General features: G+C 51.6%; 9 protein-coding genes across 9 annotated transcripts; 4 read left to right on the forward strand and 5 right to left on the reverse strand.

Moving 5' to 3' along the window:
- Positions 1-412: 412 nt before the first annotated feature.
- On the reverse strand, positions 413-4873 carry APUU_20329A (uncharacterized protein; the record flags this gene model as incomplete). Its single annotated transcript, XM_041698958.1, has 2 exons — positions 413-1937; positions 1986-4873. 2 exons carry the CDS (start codon positions 4871-4873, stop codon positions 413-415), a joined length of 4413 nt encoding a protein of 1470 aa, XP_041552091.1.
- A 298-nt stretch (positions 4874-5171) lies between these two features.
- APUU_20330S (prion-inhibition and propagation domain-containing protein) lies at positions 5172-6848 on the forward strand (the record flags this gene model as incomplete). Its single annotated transcript, XM_041698959.1, has 1 exon — positions 5172-6848. The coding sequence occupies one exon, from the start codon at positions 5172-5174 to the stop codon at positions 6846-6848; it is 1677 nt and encodes a 558-aa protein (XP_041552092.1).
- Positions 6849-7372: 524 nt separating this feature from the next.
- On the reverse strand, positions 7373-8075 carry APUU_20331A (uncharacterized protein; the record flags this gene model as incomplete). Its single annotated transcript, XM_041698960.1, has 2 exons — positions 7373-7736; positions 7813-8075. 2 exons carry the CDS (start codon positions 8073-8075, stop codon positions 7373-7375), a joined length of 627 nt encoding a protein of 208 aa, XP_041552093.1.
- A 1615-nt stretch (positions 8076-9690) lies between these two features.
- Positions 9691-10866, reverse strand: APUU_20332A (non-ribosomal peptide synthetase; the record flags this gene model as incomplete). The annotated part of the gene is made up of 1 exon (XM_041698961.1): positions 9691-10866. One exon carries the CDS (start codon positions 10864-10866, stop codon positions 9691-9693), a length of 1176 nt encoding a protein of 391 aa, XP_041552094.1.
- Positions 10867-11193: 327 nt separating this feature from the next.
- Positions 11194-11955, reverse strand: APUU_20333A (uncharacterized protein; the record flags this gene model as incomplete). Its single annotated transcript, XM_041698962.1, has 2 exons — positions 11194-11511; positions 11593-11955. The coding sequence occupies 2 exons, from the start codon at positions 11953-11955 to the stop codon at positions 11194-11196; spliced, it is 681 nt and encodes a 226-aa protein (XP_041552095.1).
- A 462-nt stretch (positions 11956-12417) lies between these two features.
- APUU_20334S (cytochrome P450) lies at positions 12418-13598 on the forward strand (the record flags this gene model as incomplete). The annotated part of the gene is made up of 2 exons (XM_041698964.1): positions 12418-12791; positions 12857-13598. The coding sequence occupies 2 exons, from the start codon at positions 12418-12420 to the stop codon at positions 13596-13598; spliced, it is 1116 nt and encodes a 371-aa protein (XP_041552096.1).
- An 888-nt stretch (positions 13599-14486) lies between these two features.
- On the forward strand, positions 14487-15005 carry APUU_20335S (uncharacterized protein; the record flags this gene model as incomplete). Its single annotated transcript, XM_041698965.1, has 3 exons — positions 14487-14543; positions 14608-14769; positions 14829-15005. 3 exons carry the CDS (start codon positions 14487-14489, stop codon positions 15003-15005), a joined length of 396 nt encoding a protein of 131 aa, XP_041552097.1.
- A 1245-nt stretch (positions 15006-16250) lies between these two features.
- Positions 16251-19395, forward strand: APUU_20336S (glycoside hydrolase family 35 protein; the record flags this gene model as incomplete). The annotated part of the gene is made up of 3 exons (XM_041698966.1): positions 16251-17072; positions 17115-18108; positions 18158-19395. The coding sequence occupies 3 exons, from the start codon at positions 16251-16253 to the stop codon at positions 19393-19395; spliced, it is 3054 nt and encodes a 1017-aa protein (XP_041552098.1).
- Positions 19396-19563: 168 nt separating this feature from the next.
- On the reverse strand, positions 19564-20687 carry APUU_20337A (D-mandelate dehydrogenase-like dehydrogenase; the record flags this gene model as incomplete). Its single annotated transcript, XM_041698967.1, has 3 exons — positions 19564-20303; positions 20366-20441; positions 20499-20687. 3 exons carry the CDS (start codon positions 20685-20687, stop codon positions 19564-19566), a joined length of 1005 nt encoding a protein of 334 aa, XP_041552099.1.
- Positions 20688-22076: the final 1389 nt, after the last annotated feature.

A 22076-nucleotide genomic window follows, 5' to 3' on the forward strand; every position in this document is an offset into this window, starting at 1 on the left:
ATAAGTCCAAGTTAATTATATTATATTACATACTTATATATTATAGCGATAGATATTTTTATTTTTATAGTATTCGCTGTGGACTGCTACCGAGATAAGATACTAGCCTGTAAGGGTTTATTAAGCCTCACTATCCTATATGGGTGCTTCCTTAAGGTGATCTAGCCCTGCTACGGCTAAGAAAGTAATAGATTTAAATTGTAAAGCTCCTGATTGACTTGTTCTGGAGGATATAGATTAAGAACACGGATTCTATAGCTAAAGTATAGTGCCTGGCATGTATGTACCTTTTTGTGAGAAATATTATCGCGGGCTCGGTATAGAGTAAGGTATGTCTTGTTAGGAAATTTATAGACATAAATAATTATACCCAGTAAATGCCCAAGAAAAGAATAAAACGCTATACTAGAGACTAGACTCTACCTTCAAGTTGATCCGACCGGCCACGGGGCATACGACCAAGGAGACTCAGCGGGGAGTACGCAGTGTATCTGAATCCCGGCAGTAGGGCATTACAAAGGTACCTTTCCTTGGAGCGAAAGTGGCCTTTCCTGCCCAAATGTACAAGGAACACGGGGACAGATACAACGCCACCAAGGGTCAGGCATACCTGCATAAGGCCCAGGAGGACTGTGAAAACCCCGTACTTCCCAACGAACAGCCATGCTACCATAATAGCGATATTCAGGGCAAGAAATGGGATGTACGGTTTGTCGAAGCAGGACATAATGAGTGAAGGGTAGAGAAGGACTATACCGCATACTGTGGTGGAGAAGAATCCGCCGCGGCTTAAGATGAACACGGTGATGGGGACTGTAAGGAAAAGAAGCGTTACTGCAAGGCGAATGTCGTGGAAGTGTAGAAGCGAGTGTCGGTGGCCCTTAGCGTAGAGCGTTTTGGCTATCATGCTGTTGCCCGGGAGGAAGTCGTACTCGTCCCATAGAAAGAAGTTCACGAGGGAGGGCTGGTGGTATGTAATAGATTCTGCATAGAGCTCGGTCGTCTTCATGGCTATTGAATCGGGCTGTAGCCATTTCTTTTCTGCCTCGTCTAGCCAGGAGGTATTATGGCAGATGGCGGTAGTGGCCAGAGGCCAAGGCCCCATGCGGTCGATATCTTTGTTGTTGATGAGAGCCATAGCAAGGAGGGAGCGAGAGAAGTGGAAGCCGCACCCTATACGAACCCAGCGAGGTGTTGCTTGGGCGTTTGGAAACATGCGTAACAGCTCGTGCCAGATTTGGTTGAAAAAGACCTCTTCCTGCTGAGATTCAGTAGCGGAGCGGACATGCCTTCCTAGCAGTCTCCGTTCTGTGGCCTTTGCTGGCCTCCGTGGCCACAAATTTCTGGGCTTTAATAAATCGATAGACATCATAGGGAGGAATAGAATGCTGAAAGGCAGAATCACTGGGCACCTTGCAAAATGCGCGCATAACGCTAAAAAGCACTTGCTATACACGTCAAGAGGCTTTTGGGAAAGATGAACTGTGGTAAGCTGGCGAAGCACTGAAGGCAGCTCCTCGATTCTGAGCTGTTGCTGGCGGAAAAAGAGGTGGAATACACCTACGCCGTTGCCTTCATTGAAGAGACGCTCCGGGAGCAAGGATGAATTAATTGGCTTCCATACACTGTCCTCGGCCAGATAATACCCCTTGTTGGAGAATAGAAACTGCATTGTGCCTTTGCTAATGATCGCAGGAGACAGGATATAGTCGAATACACTCGAATACGGGGTAATTGGCTCCTGGATGCTGGCTCCGTGGTCGAGGAGAAAGCGCACCAGAAAGTGGCATCCATAATCAAAGGCGTACGGCAGCGGAGGTATGTATAAGTAATACGAGCTCTCCCAGCCACTGTACGGGATGCAGGCCCTCCAGTTAAACAAGCGTTTCATGTTTCCAGAATAGCCAGGGTGCAAGCCGGCGTTGAGCAGCTCATTTCTATAAGATGATTAGGAATGAGCCCTAGAGACTGACGGGCCCACTCACACAAACCAGCCATCTTTGCAGGACATTGCGAGCAGGGCGTAGAAGTTGATGAAATGAAGAGGATAGTCTTCTGAGGACTGGCATTGCGCGAGCTGCTTAACATCCGCCCTGAATTCGTGGAGCAGAACCAGAAAGGCCTGCCTAAGACCCATCGTGATGGCCAGGTGCAACAGAGTCAAGCCGTCGCTGGACAGGATTTGATCAACTGGCCTCACCATCCGTTTAAGATTCTTTTCTCTTCCGTCACCGAGGAGCGTGGATTGATTGCGATCGCAGGTGCAAGTCGCTTGGTGTCTGTTGCGGACACAGCGCTCTGTCTGGATATCCGTGAGCCGCTGAAGCATCAGGCGGAAAAAGGTCAAACTGTGGTTCTGCAAAGAGAGGAGTAAAGTGCTCTGGTAACAGCAGAGGGCCTTGGAAGATCCCCAGGTGATGGCATCCATGGTAAGCTGCAGCCGTTCCCACCAGTGTGGCCCGTGGCAGCAGATCCTCCACCAGATATCAGGGGTCTTCCAGCTGTCCCCTCGAATCGAAAGCCACCCCTGTGCGATTGCGTCCATATACCCTCTTCTAGTGCCCTCTAGCTCAAATGCTGTGTCCTCAATGGGCACAAAGTCCGCCTCGGTATCTAGGTACATTCGTCGGGTTGCCCTATCAAGCCCCCTCGCATAAACAACCAGTGCCTTTCTTGTGTCGGGGAATGTGAGTGTCGACGCCCATCGGATCATCTGCCGTACCATATTGCCGTGGTAAGCATCAGTAGGTGGTGCAGCCGTGAGAAACTCCAGGAGAAGGGCAGTGCGGCCGCGTCCGGCCAGGCGCTGGATTGCCTTCCCAGGAAGCACCGGGAGGGGATCGAGTTCTGCTGTTAATGCAGCTGTGGCAAGGTGAGGGTCCGCTTCGACCTCGCAGTCTATTCCTCGTGCCAACAGTGCGTGCAGCAGCGTCGACCCTTCATCATCGACGAACCGCCAGAGATGGTGCAGGCAGGTCTCGTTGCGCGTGTTGGTGAGATTCACATTTGCCCCAGCTTGGACAAGGCACAATGCAGCCTCCAGGTTACCGACACTGCAGGCAGTAATCAATGGGGTGTCCCCAGAGTCATTCTGGGCGTTTATATCGACCTTGTACTTATTCCTGTGTGTGAGGAGATCGCCTAGGTGCTGCTCCAAATTGAGGTACGAGGCCCAATGCAAGATCGTATCCCCGGCCTGGCTGGCTATCATTCCTGCTGCCAACTGCGCCTCGGGGGTTTCGTCGATAAGTTTCTGAAAGCAGGGCAGATTGTCAACTGCCAGCACGGAAAGAAAGCGTTTTGATGCACGAAGACGAAGGATCTGCTGTTTGTTCTCGCGGTGAGTTCCTCCAACAGTAAGCTCCTCAAAGGCAACTTCATGCCCTGCCACAGAGGCATCCATGAGCCATTCTGCAGGTGCTCGGAGCTCCGGTAATAGAATCCTTTTCCCGTCGACTCCGCTTGCGAATGCATCCAGGAGGCGATTCATGTAGCCTCGGGCACCGATTTCCCCGAGCTCAGCAGCTTGGAAGATAAGGCGAAGAGCTGCCTCCTGGTCTGACCCGGCCGGATCGCCCAAGCTTGCCAGATTGCATATCCCGAGCTCGTACAGCGCTCGTGGCCGCCTGGTATCTGCAGGGTCCTGACAGATGGCCTGGAGCGCCCCGAGCAGTTGATCCTGAACAGGTCCCCGCGCGCGTTGGAAAAGTTGGTAGTTAATGAAAACCACGTCTGGGGGAAGCTCTTCCAGCATACTTGGCTGTATCGCGTCTATCGCACCCATGATAACGGCCAACTCCTCACTGTCTAAAGCGTTTGGCCCTGTCCGCAAATAACAGAGGATCTCCTGCTGAATGCCCTCCAGTCGGCGAGACTCGGGGTCCATGCAAAGAGACGCACGGAATATGCGATGCAAAAGAGGCCACCTGTTTTCGTTGGCATCGCTCTCTAGATACTGCCGAAGCCTGTCCAGAATCGACGATAGGTAAGGATCGTCAGCCACTTCCTCCTGGGCGTGGCTCTGTGGAAATGGTACTGGAATATCCGTATCGCATACCAGAACTCGCCAGAGCGTGGCACCCAGCGAGAACACGTCGGCTGGCCGAAAGTCGGTTATCAAATCTCTGCGGACAATCTCAGGGGCCCTATATTTCGGCGATCCGACCAGGCGCCTACGGGGTACTCCATCCGCTACCCAAGAGTGGCTAAAGTCAGCGAGCTTCGCTATGAAGGTAGTGGTTGGCCCAGTAGAGGATTTGCACAGAAGAACATTAGCTGGCTTGATGTCTCCGTGGATGATACCACACGCGTGGACAGCCGAAAGACCATTCGTGATGTTCAACGATATGCGCACTCTGGTCTGGAAGGGAATGTCGGCGGAGGTCTGCAAGAACTCATCCAGGGACTGTTCTGCGACCTCTAGCACCAGCTGTGGCTGCACTGCAGGTCTTCTGCTGAGGAGATCAAGGTACCACGAGATCCCCATCAGCGTGATGATATTCGGGTGCCAGTAGAGCTGCCGGTGGGAGAGGATCCGGGTCTCCATGAGAAAGCCCCGGACTTCTTCGGGCAGCTGGGACAGCCCCGAGGCTTCAAACAGTGCTTTGGGCCGCTTGAAAACGACCGAGGTGCGCTTCGTGTCGTAGTGGCCGATCTGCGTGTGCGAGGGAACCCTTTGCTGGATTTCTCGCTTGTATGCAACGAACACCGACCCTTTGCCCAGGAGGGACAGCTCTCTCTCCTTTGGGTTGCCGTCTACATCCTCGAAGTTGAGATATGTCCCCGTATTGTAGATGGTAGATATAACGCTGGCTGCGGAAACAAAGTCGAGAGGACGCTCGTTTTCGTTGGAACTGTTTCCCTGGGACTCCATTGGCGAGATTGCCATCTTCGACCAAACGTAGGTGGCCTTCAAGTGACAGTCCCATCAAGGAGGTTGCGGCGATGGGTAATGAGTTGGATATTTCAGCCTTTATGGGCACCGTGCAGCCTTTCGCGCCGCGGACCGTGCATTAGCCTGTCAGTATTTTTAGGGCAGCGCAACAACTTGGTTGGTGCATAATTATAGAAGGCTTCAGCCGCGGCTAAGACGGGGCGCAGAAAGGGGGAAACACGGTGGTCATAAAAGCCTGCCCTTTCTACATCGCCCTCCTTACCGGTGACTGTGTATCATGGACCCTGCCAGCCTTGCGATTGGAGCCGTTGGTCTAACGGGCCTGTTCGACGCGTGTTTGAAACTATACGAGCACGTCTGTAATGCGAAGCGCTATCCTGAAGACTGCAAACGACAAGTTCTTTTCCTGGAGCTCGAAAGGTCACGGTTTACCGGGATCCGAGTTGAACTGCTGCGAGCCGTGGGTGGTCCAGAAGAACCAGCGGCCGTGGATGGCGACGAGATATTGTTCAAAACCAGCTTCCAGCGAAGTTCAACCGCTTCTCCAGCCTCTCCCAGTGTCTGGAGACACGAATACCTCGGCCGGCTATTAAGCACTGTACGGGGAGTGCTCACCGAGGCAGAAGCCATCGTTGAGAAGTATCAGAAGATAGACTCGAAGCGGAAGTTGAGGACCTTCATATCGTCCAGACTGCACACGCACCAGCTGTCATGGATCGCAGACGACAAGAACCGTCTCAAGGAACTGGTGGAAACTCTACGGCAGCTGAATAGTTACTTAGAGAGTCTCCTTCCCGCACCCTCTCGCCGGCGTCTGCAGCTCGCATTCGAGGCGACGGTCGTCCTTTCGGCTGATGCTGGCCGACTGCGAGATATTCAGTCAGAGTCCGTCACCGGATACGAGAGCCTAAACCATAGTGCGACGGTCAGACTGGCGAAAATGTCAATGGAATCCAAGGCGTCGAATTCGCAGCAGGAATTACAGGACTCCCGTATGGACCATCGTTGCCTCCGGTTGCGAAAACCCATCGCCAACGGTTACAACGTATACAGCTCTGCTATGTACGAGACCGGCCCCCCAGGGCGCCTCCACAGGCAGAGTGTTCTTGTCGAGAGAAGGCAGGCCTTCACAACGGTGGATTCTTTAGGAGAAGCGGGAAAGCGCCTGAATAGCCTCGTCGTCACTTTACAATGCATGCAGGCGTCGGCAAATCAACCACCCCAGAATCAAACCAATTCCACAGCCTTTGGGGTGCCTCGATGTCTAGGATGGATTGCACCAGAGGGTTCCAACCTGGACGTCATTGACCTGGTCTACGAGTACCCAACGCCCACCCTGCAGCCCCCCGTGTCCCTCCACACCCTCCTTCAGACCCTTCTGTCCACCAACCGACCCTCCCTCGGAGCCCGTTTCAACCTTGCCCTCTGCCTTGCCCAGTCCTACGGCCGCTTCATATCAGTCGGCTACCTCCACAAAGGCTTCCACAGCCACAACATCCTCTTCTTCAACGACACCCTCACTCCATATATTGTTGGCTGCGCAGACTCACGACCAGAAACAACACCGATGTACTCATCCCCGCTTTCCGACGTAATCCCAGACCGAGAACTGTACATACCCTGGGAGACGATCCTGGAAATACCACAACCCGATCCTTCGAAACGTACGCGATGGAGCGCGGCTGCGGATATCTACGGGCTGGGAGTTATGCTGGTCGAGATCGGCCGGTGGACCTGTACGAGCCAGGAATGGAGAACGGCGAGCCTGTATGACTTCCATCAGAAAGTCCTTCCCGGTTTAGTTGAGGAACTGGGGTACCACATGGGTGATATTTATAGAGATGTCGCCCGGGCTTGCCTCAGGGTTGGGGACTTTGAGTTTACTACCGAAATTGGTGTGTGGCAGAACTATTCTGAGAAGATCCTTAAGCCATTGGAGCTGTGCCGGGCATAACAGCATGTAAATATAGATATATATCCTGGCTCAGCCATAGTGGATCTGAGTTGCCACAGCATTTTATCATGCAAACTAGTCCACGCGTTGGGGTTCTGATATATATATATGTATATAGCCATTACGCTCCTCTGGAATATGATTTTAGCGTTAGAATGGTCAATTTGGCAAGTATATTCGCAGTCCTCGGGGAGTATCGCTACTGGAGACCTTTCGTCGAGGCCTCTAGTATCTGGTGAGACTATTTAGATATGGTAAGATGGTATTCAGCCGCGCCTAGGTAGTAGAGGGTGATATAATGGCCTGGAAAGTCTCTTCTAATAAAACCACGGTATATTTCCAAGACCTCTTTTAAGACCTCTTTAGCTTTAAAAATCTTATCTGCTAGCGGTATTCCTGGTACAGGCTTGTGGCGCGAGATGTTGGGAGGCCAAATAAAGAACTCGCCAGTGGGACTTCTCATAAAAAAACATCCTTTGGTTGTACATTTGGCATTGTTTATCACACTCTACGTAGAATGGGCGCTAAACAGAACCACTGTCCGCTGCACTTGCGCTGCTGCGCTTCCATCGCCCGGGGATTCTAATTCCGCATAGTATCTTCTCCATCAAGGCCCAACGAACTGTAAGCCAAAGCAGATGCGCAACAGACAATTCCCGAGGCCGACAGGTATGCCCTGGTTGAATGCGCTCGCGCCACGCAAACGCCTTCCCCCTCCACCATTCCGTATAAAGCAGTGCCGTCCCCGAAAAGATCATAAGTGTTATTGCGAGGAGCATGAAATAATACCCGATATGAGGCCCACTCTCGTTGAGCTGAGCGACATTCATGCCGAAGAATGTCGCCGAGAAGCTGAGTGGGATGTAGATCCATGCAATGGCCGTGAGCCTGGTTTATATTTTGTGGTTAGCATGGTAAAGACGCGGGAGAGAGAGAGAGAGAGAGTGGAGGAGGAGTAAAGTACTTTTCCATAGACCGAGCCTGCTTGTACGTTTCTTCGGCTTCTTCAACGGCCATGGCAGTCGTCTGGATTTGCGCTTGCCGCTCAATGGACCGTTCGTAGGATATCGCGCTGTCTGTAACCAGGCTAAGGTCGCGTAGTAGCCGGGCCTCTGCGTCAGATATTAGTGATTTTGCGGCCTCTATTGAGAGAAGTCGTTGCAGGCCTGTGAGATCGGAATGGAGGAGCTGCGCCAGGGACCTCAGGTCTTGCCATGTTTCTGGCATTCCTTTGCATCCCATGTCTATACAGGAGTGGCTGTTCTTTACTGTTGCCAGCGCGGTGCGGATGATATTCTCCGTGTATGGTACCAGGTGGTATATACTACTAGCATTGCACTGGGGAACTGGTCTCTGGCTGAGCCCGTAGTATGTCGTCGTCATGTAAGAACTGCGCGTATTATGAGGGTGGAACCAGGATCGCGCCGAGCCTAACATGGAGGAGTCGAGCACAACGGCTATCCCAGTCCTCACTCATTAGCATTGCTTGAAGGAATGCCATGAATGCACTGGTAGATGAATAGAGCATTTTACATACCCAGGGATGCCCCAGCTGACGCAGAAGCTGCTGTAATGTGCCCGCCATTCAGGTGCTTGAGGTGCACATAATCCTGTTCTGATGGTAATGATTCCGTACTTGCGTCATGGATTTTGTTGAGCTGTTTAGTGAAGTGCTTAATAAAAAGTCTGGGGTTGAGACTCAGTCATGCTCTAATAGTATTAATCACTTCTTCAACTGTTGAGCCAGATACCGTGCCTGAAGTTACAGTTACAGGGCGGTATCCTCCCGGAAGAGAGTGTAAGATGAATATTTATTTCTCTGAAGCTCCCTGCAAATCATTAATTTCTGTCCCGAGAGTATCAGCAATATCTGGAAGTGTAAAGGAATCCTGAGGCCAATGTGAAAGTCCATCGCCATCTTCCTTGAAACACGTACTCCACTTCAAGAAAAGGCAGCTATTTGTGATTCCTAGTAAGGAAACACTATAGGGCTGGTCGAAGAATTTCTCATCCAAAGAGGGGTCTTGTAATAGGTTGAGTGCAGCTTGAAGCTAGTGGATGTTTAGAGCCGCTGCTACAGGACTGAGGACTTCCGGGTAATTAGAGCGCATATAGTCATTATAGGCCGCGCAGGGTTGCTGACTGTATGTACTTGGGGTGGACATATTAACGCTTCGCGATGCTAAATGGTAGGGCGGTTGTGGCAACTAAGTAAATATTAAGTTCTGTCTAGAAATTATAAGATAGTGAGGACTTTTCTTAAGTGGCAGACATCTCTGTTATATGCCTACAGGCCTATTTTAGCAAGGCTATAAGGCTGGCAAGGCTGACCATGGTGGACAGAATAATGAGGCTGCGCAGCCTTGGGCTGTCTACATTATCATGCTCTAAAGCACGGCTGTGGCGCAACTTCAGCGTCGTATTGGGCACCTACCAGAAGAGTAAGAATAGTGATATTGCAAATGATCTTTTGCACAGTTCGAGTCCTATGTCCCCTCCCTATCCTAAAAAGCAACGCTCACAAGCCGTTCATGCAGGTATATATTTAGGCCTGATGGTGCTGTTGCTAAATTCCTCTCGCCTCCAACACCCTCCTTAATGTCTTCTGAAACCATAAAACATGTTCAGGTCCTAGTATGGTATAATGCGCGCCCCTGATATTATGAAAGCGCGGCTCCTCGCACGAGAATTGCTCCTACTGACTCAGATGCTCACTGTGCTACTGCGCCTTAGATGCCGCCGCCACGGCCAGCGGATTACAGTAGAAGATGTCAATCCCTGTGATTAAGCCAGAGGGGTCATATTCCACCGCCATGCTTTGCAGTGTGTATGCCAGACACGCCTACTTGGTCAGACCCTCAGGCGCGAGAGTGAGTTTAGTGAGACGCGCTTGATTGGCCTCTGTGAGGATGCTGGCAAGTGCTTCTTTATGTATTGCGTTCTGGGACTTTAGATCTACTGCTAGTTCCCGGGCCCGGTCCTCCGTCATCAGCCCGAGGAAGTACGACAGGTGTAGTAGGTATTCCTGGTAATTGAGCTGGCGCATGCGCGCCTTAATATAGGGCGGGAGGTTAAAGAAGCGTAGGAAGCATACGGTGTCGCCGTTACTCTTGAGAACCTTGCTGATTTTAAAGGCGAGCATGGTCCTGTATGAATACCCGGCGATTGCGTACGGCCCCTGTGGTTGTTGCTGCTTAATAGTGGTGTGGTAGGTGCGGATGACTTTGTTAATTGTTTTGAAGGACTGTTCACCCTTGTTGAAGCCTCGCGCGCGGAGCGTGTATACTTTATGATTGATAAGGAACTTGGCGAGGTTAAGGAAGACAAGGACCTTGCCGACGCCGGGGTGGACGAGCCACAGCGGGGTCTTGTTGCCTTGGGACTGGAGTGTGACGACGGGGTTATACGCGCCGGTTTCGTGCTTGCGTTGGCTGTTTTCTAGGGCTGCGGTGAGGGCGCGGACCGTGGGGTTCACCATTAGTGTAATGATTGGGATTTCCTGCGCGAGATTGAGCTGTTCTTTGATGTGCTTCTTCAGTCTGATGAGGTTTACTGAGGTGATACTAATGTTAAATAGGGAGGACTGCACGTCGAACTCGTCGGGGAGATCGAGGCATGCTATAAAGTGTGTAAGTAGGTATTCCTCTAGATTGTTGGCAGGGTGGACCCGGGCTGCGGCGCGGTGCAGCTTGATGGCGGTGCTGTTGACCTCCTGATAAGCGGCGTAATCACCCTTTTTAAAGGCCATCTTGATCTTAGTCCGGGATAGCTTGCCCAGTACTGATTTCTGCAGCTGGGACTGATTAAGAGGGAGCACCTGAGGCCGCGCGCCTGTCGACATCATGGTAATCTGGGCTATAGAATCCGCTGTTGAAGCTCGCGCCGCAGTATCATCTGGGGAATAGGCTGGCAGGTACACGACGCAGATTGCCTCCGTATCACCCCTGGGTGGGAAGGATAAGAAGCAGTAGATAAAGCTAGAGACCAGGCCTAGGACTTTGCCCGGCTTGGCCAGCATGGTCTTAATCTCCTGTGGACTGTATTTGACGCTGTTAATAATCATAGATTCCTTGACCCTGCCTATTAGATGGAGATGTCCTTGCTTGTTGATGGATGCTAGGTCGCCTGTCTTGAACTAGCTATCACTGGTGAAAGACAGCTTATTTGTGCGAGGGTTATTAAAGTACTCTAGGAAGAGAAGCCGCCCTATTAGTTTGAGGTTACCAGCGACTCCAGGCGGAGTGATGATGGTTTCTGTCTGGTCTGCGATGCTTATAACTCTCATGCTGAGCCCCGGCACGCATTTCCCCAGTGACACAAACTCTAGTGCTCGCTCGGTTTTATACTAAGGAAAATGTATGTTATAGATAGCACCCCTGCATGTCTCGGTCATGCTAAAACTGGGGAAGATGGTCTTTATAGGTGCTCTATAGCGAGCGAGCAGGGTTTCCACCGCAGCAGCAGTTTTGGTCACCACTGCCTCCCCGCCAGAGGCGATGTATTGCAGAGAAGACAGATCCCAGTGGTTGGGCTCCTCGGCGCCGTGGCCCTCGAGCATGGTGTGCATGCGCGTGAGAAAGAAGTTAGGCGCAAAGGTGCGAGAGACGCGATGGCGGTCAACGATATCTAGAAATACATGGGGCTCTGAGAGGACGTCCAGCGCCTGGACGTGTACTTAATCTTTGCGTGCAAAGAGGGCCTGCAGGTGGATTTCTAAGATAGCTGCAATATGGTTGCAACGGACCCAGTTTAAGAACGAGGTGTCCTCCGGCAGCGGCACCACCTGGTACTTGCTGGCCAGCGCCGCGAAGACCTGGCCGTGGGTGAACATAACTGCTTTAGCATGGCTGGTGCTGCCCGAGGTCAGCATCAGTAATGCAAGATTGTCGAGGCACGCGGTGTGGTGGACATCTCCCAGCTCTTTAGCTGGGGCATTGCCGATATCGTTGCTCAGGGACTCGGCGGCAATAAGCGTTATATTGTCTTGACCGCCGAACTCTGATAGCTTGGATGCTGCTGTTAGACAGCTGGGATCCTGCAATAGGGCAGCCAGATGCTCCAGATGCGATATACGCGCCGGGGGATTGTTAGACAGCGTGGTGGACATGGCTGGGATACAGCCAGGCAGCAGGACAGCCCAGAACCAGAGTATGTTTTCCCAGTGGGAATCCAAATGAATGAGCACCAGGTGGCCCTGAGGGAATGTATCTTGATGGCAGTGCAGTGCCCATGAGGCTTTCTTTGCGGCTTAGAGGAGCTGGCGGTAGAAGTGGGATGTTGGCTGTCTGGTGTTGTGAGGAGGATAGCAGTCTAGCAGACGACATATCCGCTGTTCTCCTCGCTGGCAACAGCCTCCAAGAGAAGTTTAAGATTGGAGAACGCCATGGAATCTGAGACGTAGCTATGCGGTGGGAGTCTGTGGTGGACCAGAAGCGAGGATGGGCTGCCTGCATGGACCCTCTTAAGCCCTAAGAGCGACTGCAAGTTATATAAAGCAGTCCCTCTGCTTCGTTCCTCCTAGAAGGACTCCAACCATCCCAGACAGAGCAACAACGCCAGCAGCACCACAATGACAGATCTTCAGAAGGTATCTGCCTTCCCTGCTGCCGGCATGGTTCGAGCCACTGACGGTATAGGTCATTATCATCGGGGCGGGGCCTACAAGCCTCGCAGCAGATCGGCAGACGGGTATTTTGCGAGTCTCATCGAGCACCTCGAGTACTCGTTCCAACTGGAGATTAAGGGCCAAATGGGCGCTAATGGCGACTGGTATGGGTTTGACACCTATGCTATCGCCAGGCGTCTTATAATGGGGCTTGTTGCGAAGCTACTTGTGAGCGATCTTTGTCGAGACCCGGCAATTATTGATCTGTTCTGTGAATATACGGCGGAGATGTTGATCGGAGGGCCGCATATTAGGGCCTTTCCGGTGCTTCTCAGACCGTAAGCTTCCTCCTCTACCTACTTATTGAAACAGAGCGGTGATTAACATTTATTTTGATAAACAGAATAATTGCACATTCAACCCGTGTTGCCCAGCTGTCAAATAAAATGCAACAGGTCTTCCTCAACCTGATCAAATACCGGAAAGTCAAGTCCGAGAAGATGGCAAAGGAAGGCAACCAGCCCGAAGACGTAACAGACTGGTTCTGGCGCTGGTCTCAACATGATGGTAACAATGGTCTAACAGAGCTAGACATCGCCCAGCTCCTTGCAGCAAACACTTTCGGTGCCAGCTTCAACACCACTGTCGTCCTAGTCCAATGTATCTGCGAGCTAGCCAGCAGGCCCGAATATGTCACTCTCCTGCGCGAGGAAGTAACCTCGACGCTGAGGAAACACAATAACACCTGGACCAAAGAAGGGCTTGAGTCGCTGAAAAAACTAGACAGTTTTATCAAAGAGTCCCATCGGTACAACTGTTTTGATGTGATGGGTGCTCCGCGCGTGGTGAAGCAGAACTACACATTTAAGAACGGCCTAGCCATTCCAAAGGGGACAGTCCTCTTTTCGCCGAACAGGGCTATGTTGTTTGATGAGAAGTATCTAGCTAATCCGAATGAGTTTGATGGGATGAGGTTCTATGACCTTGCTATGGGAAGGGGTCTGACACGCCCGAGGCTTTCAGGTACACGGCGACGAATTCGCATTATCTTCAATTCGGGGATGGGAAGCATGTTTGGTAAGTTCAATCAGTATCCCCATTCCAGAGGCCTTTGGCTTTCCCTTGGAGCCACGTATCGATATTAGGCTCGTGTTCTAGCCCCGGGCGCTTCTTCGCTGCTGACGAACTTCGGCTTATCCTGGCATATCTGTTACTCCATTTCGATGTCAGGATCCAAGGGGGATTACCCGAAGGCTGCAAAATTGGGAGGGGCAATTTGGCGCAGCTGGGAGTGACTATCCTGTTGAAGAGGCTAAATGAATAGGCCTGGTTGCCAATATGGGAAAATGATTCACTCATTCCACGTCGTTGCATTGGGCTGATGAATCCCGCGTTCCCTTAAGCTGGTAGATCAAATCTAGCTTTGGAGGCTAGAAAGCAATTTTTGGATAAACCGGAATTCCAGATTAAGAATTTAGCAACCTATTCACTAGCTGCCTACTGTCTAAGAATATTTAGGATCACCACCTACTTGCCTGAGACACTGCGGGTCTGTTATTCATAGTTAAGGATGTGAATGATGCCAAATAATTCACTGTATGTACAGAACTTGCCACTTGCCTTGGTCACGTAACAGTTTTGCAGTTAATTATGACCCCGATAATTTATTACTACCATTTTTGGGCGGGCGTGGAATAGCCTAGCTCCTGCATCTGGCCATTATATTAATGGCCTCGCCGGGCCTGGTCTATCTTGTGGAGAGCAAAATTCTTACTATTCACTTTATAAGCTCTTATATTACACACGCCTGTTACTGCATCTTCATAACGATACTTCACTGGTCAATACACTGTCCCATAATTCCTTCCACAGTGTCTCACTACACATCTAGAGCAGCATAAATATCCCTCATTCCCCAGGTCAACTCTTTGACTTGATCACCAACCTCTGGAGCCGGCTTTCTCAGATTGCGCCTTCTGCCCTACAGCCTATTCCAACAACCCTTCCCACCAACAACCTTCCAGCTCCTCGCAATGCGTCTGAATATTTCCATCTCCGCGATTACCCTTCTGGCCACTGCCGTATCCGGCGTATGTACACACCACCATAAACAAATATGTCGTTCTTCCTCACTGACTTGACTATCTCTACCAGCACACCGTCAAATGCTGGAGTAGCGACTGGAGCCCCAGCCTTGGGTCTTTATCGGTGGCAATCAGCAAGCTCAAGAGCGGAGCAGATGCTGTAGGGACTGATGGCAACTCGTGCGTGACCATGTACTGTGGGCTAAACAACAGGGTCCGCTACTGCGACGAAGTACGTATCATCTACCCTGACTCCCTATCAGCTTACTAACGTCAGTGTGTTGTATATAGGGTGGTGAGGCACGCACTATGCCTATGCAGAATATTATTGACAGTGTCCACGTGATTTCCAACGAGTGCCAGGTTGACTGGCAGGGCTCGACCCTTGCTGGTGGCCTTGTCGACCACTCTGACTATTGGTCCGTGGATGTCGAGTGGGATCCCAAGTGCGAAGGGCTTGGAGCTTGATGGCCTAATGATCCGCTGTTGATAGAGACGACTCCCTGTGCTTCGACGAGTCCCTGATAACGTTATCGCTGTTGCGGGACAGCCTTTTAAAGTACATGGGTGATATTGTTCAACAGTTGTCATGTCATTTAACCCCTTCGCTCTTTCTGTGTGCGCCTTTGACAGGCCACTTCGTCTTTCGCTATTTATCTTACTCAGGTCAGCTCAACGTTGTTGGTGAAGCCATTCGTTCTACGCCTCTGAAGGTTATCAAGAATAGATCATTTTCAAAACATAATGTGCACTGATTGCAGATAGCAAACGCGTAGCTACCTTTCTTTCATTCGCTCACCCTCTTTCTCCTGCCTTTTCGGTTTTCTGCTTCCGGCCGCTTAAGGAATCTCATGGGATATGTCTATCTCCATATTCATTTTCTCCTTTTCCTGTTAAACAGTACTATATTTACCGTTGCTGTAAAGTCTAAATAATCAGAAATAGAGCTGAGACTATTTTATAATTCTTATTTAATTAATCATGTACTACTACTCCAGACGCCTTGCATGTACTAGACAAAGTTAATTACTGGCCAGGGCTCAACAGTGTAAGGCAACTAGAAGCCTCAGGCACCAGCCAGGGCGTCACATGAGCCGGTTAGGGCTACTACAGGAGCTGTATTTCAGGATGGTAATTTCTGTTCTTTTCAATAGACTGAACATGGTATTTTGAGCGGTAATAACGGAAAAATAACTGTTTCAAACGCGGCCAAATCATGTTTTGTTACAACGTCACCCCTCAGGTAGAGACGCCAGATACGACCACTATAACCACGGGGGTCAACAATAACCCTTAGCGTGATCCCGCAGGTTTCTGCAGGGGTCCGTTACCCCATAAAGATCGGCACTACCCAGCCACAAAGTGCGATGGTTGGTGGACTTTCTCGCCGTATCGGCGATCAAGCACATTGAACTCGGTATAAAGCCCTCCGACCTGTGGATAAGGAGATCTGCTGACTGTCCGATCTAATTCGCATATATGGGGTGGTATCTGAGGTAGCTGGCGGGGCATTATGCAGCTCGTAGTTCGTGGGGGGATTAGTAGATTAGTTTCGAGGCGTTGGATTAAGCTGATCTTGGTGCTGGTCGGCTGAACTCGTCGTCGGTCACTGGCCTGTCTTCGGTTTATCTTGACCCGACTTGGGACACTATATAGCGGGTGACAGCTGGAAGTCATTATGTATATGGGAGAGCTGCAAGGCGCGCCGACACCATGGTACGGTTTCGCAAGATCGGAGCCCTAACCGCCTTGATCTTCTCATTCAACACTCTCCCCCATTCCCTCGCAGCAGACTCAGACTCAGACTCAGAATGGCCGATCCGCGACACAGGGCTCGGCGATAAAACCGTGCAATGGGACCACTACAGCCTGATCTACAACGGGGAGCGCCTTTTCTCCTTCGGCGGCGAGTTCCATCCATTCCGCATCCCCGTGCCCGAGCTCTGGGTCGACATCATGGAGAAGATCAAGGCCTCGGGCATGAATACCATGTCCTTCTATAACCACTGGGGGTTCCACATGCCGACCTCCGATGCGGAGTCCCTTGACTTTCACTCCGGCGCTCATGACCTGGGAAGATTGTATGAGATCGCGAAGGATCTCGGGCTGTTTGTGCACTCTCGACCGGGTCCGTATATCAATGCGGAGCTTAATGCGGGTGGTATGCCGCTGTGGGCTACAACGGGGGAATTTGGTGCCCTGCGCGATAATAATACGGCGTGGGAGGCGAAGTGGAAACCGTATATGGATCGCGTGGCGGAGATAACGCGCCCGTACCAGGTCACGCAGAATGGGACGGTGATTCTGTTTCAGATCGAGAACGAGTTCCCGCAGCAGTGGGCGGATGTTGAGGCGAAGACGCCGAATCCTGTACCGATTGCGTATATGGAGGAGCTGTTTGAGCGGATGCAGAGCGTGGGAATCGATGTTCCGCTCACGCACAATATGCCAGGGCAGCAGTATAAATCCTGGTCGGTGGATTATGACACCGTTGGAGCCGGCGGTAATGTGCACATCTACGGTTTGGATAATTATGTGAGTTGCTCCGCATTAGAAGGGATGTACTGATGGACAAAGCCATCCTGCTGGTCTTGTATACCAGAGGACTGCAGCACCTCGAACCCTTCGTTCACGCTCATGGACTACACCGCGCACTTCAACGAAGTCTCTCCCAAACAACCATCCATGATGCCCGAGTTCCAAGGCGGCGCAATGAACCCCTGGGACGGCCCCGCCGGCGGCTGCGAGGCGAAGACTGACGACTCGTTTGTCAACTTCTATTACCGTGACAACGTCGCCCAGCGCGTGACGATCCTGGGCCTGTACATGTTCTACGGCGGGACGAACTGGGGCTGGCTCGCGGCGCCGTTCGTCCCAACGAGCTATGGGTATTCCGCTGCGATTGCGGAGAACAGAACGATCGGACCCAAATTCTATGAGATTAAGAGTCTGGCGCTGTTTACCAGGTCGGCAAAGGATCTGACAAAAACGGACCTTGTCGGGAACAGTACGTCGTACACGGATAATGAGGCTCTTACGACAATTGAGCTGCGCAACCCGGATACTGATGCTGGGTTCTATGCAATTCGGCATACGGATCCCACGAATAACGATGAACAGGCGTTTAGGCTGTCCATCCGGACTTCGGCGGGCAACTTCACGGTGCCAACGCAGGACGACGGGGCCATTGGTCTCAATGGGCATATCCAGAAGATCTTGGTGACAGACTTCTCCTTTGGCGATAGGAACTTGATTTACTCAACGGCTGAGGTTCTGACTTATGGGATCTTTGACAAGCAGCCAACCCTCGCCCTATGGGTTCCCAATGGAGAAAACGGGGAGTTCTTCGTACAGGGTGCAAGGTCCGGTAAGGTGCTTGCTGGAGAGAGATCAGAGGTCAACTTTTCCAGGTCACGGAAAGGACTGATTGTCAACTTCAAGAAGCAACAAGGAATGACGGTGATACTGCTTGATGGTGATGTCCGGGTGGTTGTCATGGACCGGGACACGGCGCATCTCTTCTGGGCTCCTGCCTTGACGAACGATCCTCGAGTGCCCGCTAACCAAGTGGGTGAGTACAAGCCTATCGTTCTTTTCAATCTGAAGCTAAGAGACGATAGCTTTCGTGCAAGGCCCGTATCTTGTAAGGTCGGCGGAACTCGACCATCACACACTTCATCTCCGCGGCGATTCTAGCCAGGCAACTGACATTGAGGTGTTCACTGAAAGCCGAGTCCGCACCTTAAACTGGAATGGAAACTCTCTGAGGACCCACAGGACGAAGTACAACACTCTCAAGGCCAGGATTGACGGGCCCGGTGAGTTCTCTGCTCCCACATTTCGCAGCTGGAAAGTGCAAGATAGTCTTCCTGAACGATTCGCCAACTACTCCGACTCGGGCCCTGCGTGGGCAAGCGCCGACCATATGACGACAGTCAGCGAATACAAAGACGCCACGAAGCCATATTTGTATGCCGACGAGTATGGCTTCCATGCTGGTGCGCAGCTCTGGCGTGGGTATTTCACTGGTTCTGCTGAGGCCGTGTACCTCGAAGTTCAAGGTGGAATTGCGCACGGCTGGTCTGCCTGGCTGAATAGACAGTTCCTTGGGTCCTTCCTCGGCGATTTGGGCTCCTCATCGGGATCTAAAACGCTCGAGTTCCCAGCGGAGGGTCTGACGCCCGATGGAGAGAATGTCCTCTTCGTCATGCAGGACAACTCGGGCCACGACCAGGGATCCGCATCGCTGAACGTCCGCGGCATCATCAACGCCACTCTCATCAATGGCGAATCTGACGGCTTCAGCTCCTGGAAAGTGGCCGGTACAGCTGGTGGTGCATCCGATACAACCATCGACCCCGTTCGCACATACTACAATGAAGGCGGCCTTACCGCTGAGCGTCTTGGCTGGCACCTCCCGGGTTTCGACGACTCTGACTGGCAATCCAGTACCCCAAGCGACGGATTCGCGGGTGCTGGTGCGAAGTTCTATCGTGGAGTCCTCCCGATCGATACACCCAAGGGCCACGATGTCGCTTTGAGCGTCAAGATCAGTTTCGACGACACATCTGAGGAATCGAATAGCTTCCGGGCGTATCTTTACGTGAATGGGTACCAGTACGGACGGTACTATCCGTATATTAATAGTGCAGTGAATACCTTCCCAGTCCCGCCGGGAATTTGGAACTATTCTGGAGACAATATTGTTGGGCTTGCAGTGTGGAATCAGGGAAAATGGCAGGTTAAGGTCGATATCGAGGTGGAGGTGGATTATGTACTTGCTTCGGCGCTGGATGTCAAGTTTGACGGGCGTTATTTGAGGCCTGGATGGGATGAGAGCCGTACACAGTATGTCTAGATTTGGTAGGCTGATAGTGACATGCTAAGCAGAGGTCATTTGCCTGAACCATAATAGGTCTCTTATACCTGTTGTATGTTTGTGTTTATTCTGGTTAAACCGCCCACCATACGCAGTACCAGTCTAGAAGAGGAATATCGCAAGGAGAATAAAGATTCTGGGACAAGGCTACACTTTACTCTGCCTTCGATGTTCAGGAACAGGCGAGAGCAGATCATCACCAACAATCGCCCGGCGCACATTCTCCATCGCCCAAGTCTCCATCTTCGCCAGCGTCTCAGCCGTATGCGTCCCAACATGCGGCACCATCAGAGCCCTTTCCTGCCTCAACAGCTTCTCATGAACCTCCGGCTCCTTCTCATAAACATCCAATCCCACAGCACCAACATGTCCACTTTCAAGCGCATCCGCCACGGCCGCCTCGTTAATGATTGCGCCCCGCGCTGTATTCACAATGACAACACCACGCTTCATCCTTGCCAGCTCCGACGGGCCGATAAGATGTCTAGTCGCTGGAGTCAGGGGCACGTTGACGCTAATCACGTCGCTCTCAGCTAGTAATCTTTCAAAGGAGACGTATTCAGCACCTCCTGCTTGCTCAGCGGGCAGTTCCGAGCGGTTGTGATACACGGTCTTGAGTCCGAATGGATCGCACCGTTTCTTGATAGCGCGGCCGATGCGTCCCATACCCAGGATACCGAGGACCTTGCCCTGGGGGTCATTCCCGACGTGGACGCCGGATTTGAATGTTCCCGCGCGGAGAGAGGCCAGCGCGGGATTCACCTGGCGGAGGGCGCCGAGGAGGAGGAATAGAGCTAGGTCTGCGGTTGCATCTGTGACAGGGTCGGGGGCGTTGGTGACGATGATACCGCGCTGGGAGCAGGCGGTTGTGTCGATCGGGTCGTAGCCTTTGTCGTCGAGTTAGTAGGTTGTTTCCGTGGTGGGGAGTCCTGGTGATAGTGTGACAGACCAGCGCCATTGTGGCAGATGTACTTGCAGCTTGGGGGTAGCTGGTTTATAAACTCGGCGTCGAATTTGCCGGCTACCTGGTAATATAAACAGCGTAAGCTCTAGTCATGACAGCGCGACGACGAGGTACTTACGGCTCCACTAGATGAATTTCGGTAGATGGCGAAAATGTTCTTGTACTTGTGTTGGAGATCGTGGAAGAACTCGGCTCTGTTCTTGCTTGTTACGACCTCGGTATGCGCCACCTGCTGGAGCTTCTCGAAGAACGGCCTGGCGTATTTGATAGGGTTGAAGAAGAGGACAAAGGGTTTGGATCGCGCCATGGTAGTCAATGATAAGCTCAATATTCTAAAGTACTGACCTGTTAAACAGTGCCGCTGAAACGGTTGATATGTGATTGCCGCTTGATTGTTATGGCTGAAGGTGCTGCCGGGACAGATGTCTCTAACAAGTTAACAACAGTCGCGGCGATAAGGCTTGAGAATGTGGCCCAGGCTGGGGAGAACTTCCTCTACTGGCCGCCTTAGGTCCCGAAGAATCATACTCAAGAGCCATCAGACGAGCCTGTCCGGTTCGGAATGGATCTGGTAACGACGGGTGCAGAGAGAGACCGGGGCCAGTGGAGAAGGCGTTCCTAGCATGTTTACTATGACCATGTTGGTAGATAATAGGATATAATACTAATGAGTATTTATATTGGCCAACAACTCTCGTTGATAATAACGAGATATGCAGCAGATTCCAAAGTTTTTGGGGGATGATTCGCGTCCTTGGCCATGAAAATGGTGTCTATATACTAGGCTACCGTGTTTCTTTTACTCAGAACGCTCGACTATGGAGGCTAGTTTTGGACAGAGCTAGAAATGGGCTTCGCGGCCAAGCTGCATTATCCGAGGGGGTGGCATGCGGCGATGAGCCTGAAGAAGATCAGATAATAGGTCGATACATATCGACTGAAACTCCCTGCTTCGGTCGGAGTAAGGTGTTCTATGAGACAGCTGGGAACGGCGACCAAGAAGTCTTATTTCTCCATACAGCCGGCGCAGACTCAAGGCAATTTCATTCCCTTCTCAACAATAAGCAGCTCCAGAAGCGATGTACAATGTACGCTTTCGATCTCCCTGGCCATGGTCGATCATACCCTGGGACAAAACCGTTTACTGAAGGATATTCCCTTGATGAAGACTCCTGTATCAGCATCATCAGATAAATCATCGACAAACTGAAACTCCGCAACTTGAGTGTGCCTGGGGCTAGCATGGCTGGCCATATATGTATTGCTATTGCTATTCGCGCCGCTGAGCTTGGAGTCCGTGGTGTTATACCTTGCGAGGCTCGTGATTATCTTCCTTCCTCGAAAATGGTTGAGGTGCTCCTCCACGTGAGTCCATAGAGATTATCCATTCAACAAGCGAATCCTCTTCCAATTGGGTTAGTTTATGACCCGATGGGCGACAATCAACGCGAGAAGATTGGCCGTGTACGCGATCGTGTAGGGTAGTCGGTGGTATTGTGTATAGCTTCGCCGCGGCACGAAGAAATTGAACGCGGCCATCTTTTAAAGCAGGAAGGGCCAATGGAATCTTGCGGTCTTGGTTGGCTAAATTCTGCCAAGATTCAGAGCGAATTGGTGGCATGGTAGGCAGTCGAAGTTGGGATGTGGGTAGGAAGACGCGATTTTGGATGGGGTGTTCGGGACGGCTGGGACTTCC

Source organism: Aspergillus puulaauensis, chromosome 2 (assembly GCF_016861865.1).
Source record: "Aspergillus puulaauensis MK2 DNA, chromosome 2, nearly complete sequence".
Classification (NCBI taxonomy): Eukaryota; Fungi; Ascomycota; class Eurotiomycetes; order Eurotiales; family Aspergillaceae; genus Aspergillus; species Aspergillus puulaauensis.